General features: G+C 42.8%; 1 protein-coding gene across 1 annotated transcript in view; it reads left to right on the forward strand.

Annotated features, from left to right (window-relative positions):
• The window catches only part of GNAQ (G protein subunit alpha q), a 311,400-nt gene that overhangs the window by 102,669 nt on the left and 200,915 nt on the right, over positions 1 to 7,816 (forward strand). The window contains exon 2 of the mRNA XM_035029009.1: positions 5,836 to 6,020. Coding sequence (XP_034884900.1) covers positions 5,836 to 6,020 — 185 coding nt within the window. The remainder of the gene's footprint in view (positions 1 to 5,835; positions 6,021 to 7,816) is intronic.

Here is a 7,816-nt window from a genome sequence, read left to right on the forward strand (position 1 = left end):
CCTGCTTACCACTGATTTTTCCATCTGTTCCGTTTCCATTCACAGTGGGGGATAACTAAATTCAGTTCATTTCTGTGCTGTATTTTTTTTTTTTTTAAGATTTTATTTATTTATTTGAGAGAGAGAGAATGAGAGACAGAGAGCATGAGAGGGAGGAGGGTCAGAGGGAGAAGCAGACTCCCTGCCGAGCAGGGAGCCCAATGCGGGACTCGATCCAGGGACTCCAGGATCCTGACCTGAGCCGAAGGCAGTCGCTTAACCAACTGAGCCACCCAGGCGCCCCATGTATTTTTTAAACCATCTAGTACCTTCTGCCAGACCTTGCCGGGGATTAAAGAGTGAAGTCATTCCCAACTCTTGGCCTCAGAGGACAGTCTTTTAAGGAGAGGAAGTTATGGTGACTTTGGTATTAGAGCCGCTTTATTTCAAGTGCAGGGTCCCAATTTAAGTGGAGGAAAATGTGCAGAAGGCAGAATGCATGTATCTTAAAGTAGATAGCCCGAGATGTAGACAGCACATGGATTGAGTTTGGGTTCAGTGTATTTAAATCACTTTTATCTCAGTGCCATTAATTCTTTGCAGGTGTGTCTTGATGATGTGCTTGCGGGTAGAAAATTCCTCCCTGAAATTTCTGGTTCTACTTTATCCAAGATGAGGTGGAAGTAGTCCAAGTTCAGCTTTGGTGGTGCTGAGATTCCATGTCTTAGACTCTTGGCCTAAACCAGCAGCAGGCCTTATTAAGTACAGTTACTTGAGTTATAATTGAGCTCCATGAGACTTGGGCCTGTTCTGAGCCTTTCTCTCTCTGGGTGCTGGCCAATCAAGAGGGCAGGACAGGGGCATTTGGCCTGAGCCTTCACATTAATTAAAGGCTTCAGATGTAGATTTCTGATGGCTTGACAATATCTCCAAATACAGTCATGAAAGGCACTGGCAGGATGAAACGAATATATTCATTGTACAGCTTTAAATACCACAGTTTTTATAACTCAGTTTTGGCATTTCTTCTTTTTCCCGGGAGCCTAAAAAAATAAGTGGCCGTGGTGTGGGTCTCCCTCCGCCTGTAAGAGGCCCCAAGAAGGCATATTTTCTGCCTTTTTTTCAGGGTGAAGGGAATGAAGCATGAGGATCCTTCAAGTTCCTGATAGTGCAGCGTTCATTGATTGTTTTCCAGGGCCAGTGTATGGCAGTCGGGGACACCCGTTCCTTTTCAGAGCAGTGACAGTAGTCACTGACATTTTGAGGGCACTGAGCAACTCTTGTATGTACGTGGATTGTGCTTTGCAGCTCTTTTGATAAAAGTATGATCCAAGAAGCCAACTTAAGCATGAGGGAAGGAACCAATGAATCCGTGACTGCTTTCAACAGTAGATGATAATCCATTGCCATTAAGAAGTTGATGTATTACTGCATGTAAAACTGCCGTTTCAGGAGGGTGGGTGATGAGGGGTGAGAAAAACTCTCCTGCCTTTAGAGATGAATTGGACAGAATGGTTTACAGCTTTCATTGTGCAGATGGGCAGGATAATCAGTTTCGTCATATAGATGCTTCGTATGAGTAGGATACAGAGAGTAGATACGGGTTTGTGGCGGAAGCCGTGTGTGGAAATCCTCTTGTGTTGAAAAGATCTTGTAAAAGCCTAAAATGGAGCCGTCAGGTCGTTGTGTGTGCGGTTGGTAACGCTGTGTTCTGACTTACAAAGTGATGCCTTCCACAACGGGATGTGAAACTCATATTTGATTTTGCTCTGATGGAAAGACATGTGAGGTGAAGTGGGGATTGCTCCTCTCTGTGCTTTATCCTGATCTGATGGGTAGGGAAGAAAAAAACCTAAGTATCCCTCAAAGCCAGTTATACATGCTGGATGCTATCCCTCCCCCACTTTTTTTTAAGATGTTATTTTTAAGTAATCTCTACACCCAGTGTGGGGCTCGAACTCACAACCCAAGATCAACAGGTGCATGCTCTACTGACTGAGCCAGCCAGGCACCCCATGTGTGCCCTTACTTTAATAGCATGATTCTTGCAGAATCTCATTTCTGGGTGTTTTGAGGAGCTAGCTCGCTAAGAAAAGGCAGAGTACCTACCCAAAGGTAGAACAACTTTTCTGGGGAAAATTTTTAGCCATATTTATAGAGACCATTAAAAGAGAAGAAACAGTGTTGTGGGGTGCAAACCCTTGTGTGTGTTGATGTGCTTGAAGTTGTTAAGTGACTTGTTTGGAGATATATTCAAATTAGCAAAAACGAGAGCCTCCCCCGCTTTCATATAAGTGCTCACTGCTAGGTCTTATCAATGGTTTTGGAAACAGTAGATGTGTATTTCTTGAGCTAGGTCAAGAGTTACTTATGCCCTGTGCTGTGAAAAGAGTTTAGCCGTCGCTGGATTCACAGAGAATCTATTAGCAGAAAAATCTGCTTTCTCTCATTCAGATACAAAGAATTGTGAAGTCTCTCAGACTTTTCATGTGGCCTTAGGAAGCAACACCATTTTACAGAATTCAAGAACAGCTGTTTTTTTTTTTCTTAGTTGTACCAAATATTTTTTTTTCATATTCATCATGAGTAGATTGTTAAAATGTCCATTTCAAATCTTGAGAATGTTGTATAAGTCTATAAAAATAGGAGAACAATATGATATTTGGCTTACACATTTAAGAATAGTTCATTTGTCTCCATGATAGAACTCTTTCAGTGGAACAAAGAAGCTGAAGTTTTTGCTCTGTTGAGGTTTTCAGTCCATATTTTTGTTGGGGGGCTAAATCTTAGTATAGAATAATAACACCAGTTGACTACTTTTAGCTTCTACCTACAGCATCTGAAAGTCACACAGACTTTCTCCTACATGGCGTGCTGCCTTCATTCTGACTTTGCTGTATTTATATAGTAACGTCAAAGGGTGAGCACTAAGTTCATGGGTGAAATTTATCTGGGAGGGATGGCCAGTCAGTTGGAAGATGGCACAGAGATTCAAAATGGGTCCCCACTAATTGAAGCAGTATTCAGAAACTCAAAATTAGATTAAATGGTTAAAAGTTGGGTCCCAGCAGGAAACCTGTGGCACACTCCAGCTGGGTGGCTGAGGGGAGTTCTAGAAGGGGAGGAGGTCATTAGGGGCTGGCACTAGCCTGGCAAGGGGAGAGAGCGGTCACAGGAACCCAGACAGAGTAGCTGCATGGGGCGGGGGGCACCCAGCAGGAGCGGACACAGCATATCTATGGTGCCTTTGCAGGGAGCAGGCTGTGGGAAAATTCCCCTTCCTCATTTTCCTGCTCTCTGGTCTCCTCCTCGTGTCTTCTACGTGCTAAACCCGAGGCAAAGATGCGGGCAAGGGAGCTGTTGATGTGAAAGCCTTATGGATCAGCCTCCTGGGGCACTGTGCAAGACGAGAATGGAGAGACAGGATCCCTGGGTGTGTCTGGGCCAATAGGAACATGTCTTACTTTGGAGTTGATTTTTGGATTCTTTTTTCTTTCCGCTTTCTTTGCCCACATTCATTCATTGGTCCCGCATTCTGGCTCTGTTTGGACTCTTCATTAGCGTGATGCCCAGGTGGCTCGATCCAAAGAGGTACCAAGTGTTGACTGCTCTTGCCTGGCGAGACTGAAGTGAAACAAAAGCCAGTGTAGTTTATTTGCCTGCGACTTTCTTATTTTTATGTTTTAGATTTTATACTCACCCAAATGAGTATATAAAAGCTGCTCTGATTGCCAGGAGGAAGAGGCCCTATGGTCTGATTCTCTTTCCTTTTCTTCTCGTGCCATTAACCTCACATATTAAGATTTCTTCTTGTTTTTGTTGTGGAAAAAACTAGCAGGGATTGTGATTTGATGATTATGTCTATGGTTGGGCCCTCGGAGCAAGCCATTGCCCCTGGGAGAGGGATAATAAAGAAGCAATCTGGATTTTTTTCCTGCATACTTTGAAATGCTTGGGAGAGTAAAGATACCTGTTGTTCTCTATACATTGTGGATCGATAATGAGGATCAGTTTCATTGCTTTATTTCTATAAGAGGTGCTACTTTTTAGATACTTTGGGTCCCCCCCATATTCATGGTTGAGATTATAAAATAGTTGTTTTATTTATTTTTTATTTAAAAGATTTTATTTATTCATTTGAGAGAGAGAGAGACAGAGCACAAGCAAGGGGAGAGGCAGAGGGAGAGGGAGAAGCGGGCTCCCCACTGAGCCGGGAGCCCAACACGGGACTGGATCCCAGCACCTGGGATCATGACCTGAGCCGAAGGCAGATGCTTAACCATCTGAGCCACCCAGGTGCCCCTAAAATAGTTGTTTTAAACTCTTGGGATGAAGCTCGTTAAAATGGGTTGATGGCATTCACATTGCAGTGTTAACTTTATAGTTCAAGGACTCCAGATCACTTATTAAAAGTCATATGAAAATGATAAAGGAGTTGCTGACCCAGGACCGAGGAGCTAGAAATCCTCTTCCTCTGTAACTGGGCAAGGCTTCTGTGTTTACCCGGACATCTGTAGTCATTTAAGATTGCTTCTGTGAAAACCGTAATACTTATCTGAATCTTTCATGATTGTTTATGAAGATGAAAATGAAATCTAACCCCTAGAAAAACAAAATGAAATTAGGACACATGCTGTATTCCTAGTTTTCAGTTTTCCTTTTGTGTTTTTCAGCACCTAGTAGGTCGCAAAAGGCAATAAAGACATGCTAGCCGTTCTGTGTTTTAATATTTTATTCTTCCATGTTTAATATCTAAATAGGTACTTTCAGTGTTTTTCTACACTGTTAGAGTTATTGATAACCATTTTCCTACACTGTTAGGATTATTGATAACAGAGATAGTTATTGTTTTGGAAATCTCAAGGAAACCTGAAAGTGAGTGAAAAATGTTCAGAAATGAAGTGACGTACAGAAGAAGCCACCTCCATTTGGAAAAATGAAGTTTTTACATTCATAGTTTTAGATTCGTTGTGGAAGAAATATGTTGTCATTCAGTGATAGAATCCCAACTTTCTGTCTTTTCTTCCTCCCGTGGCCATTGGTAGCTTTGTTAGGGATTGGCCGCAGGCTTATGGTAACAGAAAAAGGCGTGTTGAAAAGGGGAAAAATAAGAGCATGGAAGAGAAAAATCCAGTAACAGTAAATTTCTATCTCATGCTATCAGTCAAGAATGGGCAGAAGGAAGGCGAGTCACTGTGACTTCTCTGAATTAGGCGATTCCTTGAAATAACTCAGCCACATACAGTGGATCCTTGCTGTCCAGAAAATTCCTGATTCTTATCTAGATGCTGTGCTCTCCATATCTATGTACCATTTTAAAGTGAAAGAAAATGTCTAGAAATTTCGAGCCATTTTTCTCTTACTGCTCTCCGAACAGCATTTGTGTAAGTGCATTGTCATTTCCAGATCCAAATCCTGCCCAGCAGCCCAGCCTCCTGGAAGGCTTTCAGATATTCTCCAGGGAGGAGAGCTTTATCAAGTGTTTATTCTCTTCAAAAGATGCTGATTTCACTGTGTTTCTCCTAAGATACATGGTTACAAATCACTATCAAAATTCCATGCTGAGTGGCTTCCAAAGAGGTGACAGGTTGTGTTTGTGTGTGTTTGTGTGTGTGTGCGTGCGCATGTATGTGCGTGCGCGTGTGCGTTTAAGCTCCATCCGCCTCTGAAATGGACTCTCATCCTCCAGTCTTGCTGAGTATTCTCTACAGGTGGCATTTACCCTCCTAGTTATGCTCCTCCAGCAGGCCGCGCGGGGATGCTGTGTCCAAGCCGCCGTGTCTGGTTTGGCTGTCTGGGAGAGCGTGCGAAGGTGTCACAGTCTGATGACCTCTTTTGCTGTTGTCCATCTTGCAGGGACGGGAGAGAGTGGCAAGAGTACGTTTATCAAGCAGATGAGAATCATCCACGGGTCGGGCTACTCTGACGAAGACAAAAGGGGCTTCACCAAGCTGGTGTATCAGAACATCTTCACGGCCATGCAGGCTATGATCAGAGCCATGGACACGCTCAAGATCCCCTACAAGTACGAGCATAATAAGGTAGGCTCCTCCTGGGGACCGCAGGCAAAGCCGTCCACGGTGGCTGGGTTGGACAGTGGGTTTTTGAAGCATGCATTTTTCGTCTCCTCCCAAGTGGGACGTTTAGTGGTTCAGTATGTTCTTTATAGTTGGTTTTTTGTTTCCTTAAATCTTTAAAGTCACATCTCTGCATGATTAGAGTTGTGTTCTTAGTGATACCGGTGGAAGACACATTTGGATGTTCGACAATAAATATACGGAGGTTTAAAATTCCGGGGGTGCCCCATTACGTTAAGAAGACTGGTTGTAAGCTCAGGCCAAATTGACCAAGGTGAGGGAATTCAGAGAAGAGACAGTGGGCTTGCTTCAGTCTTCCACTCTTGGTGCTTCCTTGAAGAAGAAGAAGAAGAAGAAGAAGAAAAAAGAACAAAACAGCTTAAGAGCATTCTGTCCGGTTTAATTTTGGATTTCGTGACTTCCTTTCAGTAGTACCACAGGCTTAATTTTATTTCAAAGTAGGTCCATCTGTCACTTCCAATAACCTTTCAAACATGTTTCCCTGCACTTGTGTTACAGTCACGCAAACGTCTAAAACCACTTGAGAAGGGGTGAGGAGAAAAACAAAATCTAAATCTTCTCAGGGCTTGTAGGTGTTGATCTTCTAGTAAGCTGGTAAAACCTCACCTTTTTTTTTTTTTCCCCCAGGTGCTTTGCATGTTATTGTTTTGGGTTTTTTTTTTTTTATTCTTATGTTAATCCCCATACATTACATCATTAGTTTTAGACGAACCTCACCTTTTGTTGACGGAGCACTGCACCTGCACTGATTTGAGAGCCTTCCTTCAAGTCTTCTGCTCGGTGCTCTGGATAATCTGTTCTTAAAAATGTTTCCGTATACCAGGTCGATATGTGGCAGCAAGAGGCTGGCATGCCCACTGTGACTCATAAGCTGAGAGTTAACTCAAAGTGAACCATAGGGAAAATAAAGCAATGCTGTGTATCCCCACTTCTCTTACCATCTAGAAGCTTCTAAGTGTACAGATCATCTTAAAATCAGGCATTTTGTTTTTCTCTTGGATGTTTCCTTGAAATCGAATGACTGTTTCTTATCGAATTGATGCTCTGGCACTTAGTTTTCCGACGGTGACAAGGGAGTGTCTCCACAAAGAGCAGAGAGACCCTCCACAACGATTCTTTCCCGTTTCCACTCTCAAGAGTGAAAATGATCTGGGCAGGTTGATGAGCCTGGGAATGTGGTACCTGAACCAGATGAGGCTGCCTGGATAGTTAAGCAGTCTAAATTTAGAAGGATCAGGGTTGTCCTGCCCTCCCTCTCCAAGAAATCTCAGGGTAATGAGTTTCTGAAATAGTGGCATGCTTGTTTCATTGCAGTTGTGAGAAGGAACCGTTTTTTAATGCCAGCAGCTTTCCCCAATCTACAGTTATTTGATAATATCATGATCTCATGGATTCTGGCTGAGTTAACCACATGTGTGATATGATAAACAGTTGACCCTTGAACAATGTGGGGATTAGGGGTGCCGACCCCCTGTGCAGGCAGAAATCCACGTATAACTTTTGACTCCTCCAAGACTTAACTAATGGCCTACTGTTGACCAGAAGCCTTACCAATAACATAAAGTTGATTAACACACATTTTGTGTGTTATACGTATTATACACTGTATTGTTACAAGAAAGCAAGCTAGAGAAAAGAAAATGTTATTAAGGAAATCGTAAGGAAGAGACAGTACATTTACAGTACTATACTGTATTTATCCAAAAAATCCACATATCAGTGCACTTGCAGGGTTCAAA

The sequence above is a fragment of the Mirounga leonina genome, unplaced genomic scaffold, assembly GCF_011800145.1.
Source record: "Mirounga leonina isolate KUSES-001 unplaced genomic scaffold, KU_Mleo_1.0 Mir_224, whole genome shotgun sequence".
Lineage (NCBI taxonomy): Eukaryota > Metazoa > Chordata > Mammalia > Carnivora > Phocidae > Mirounga > Mirounga leonina.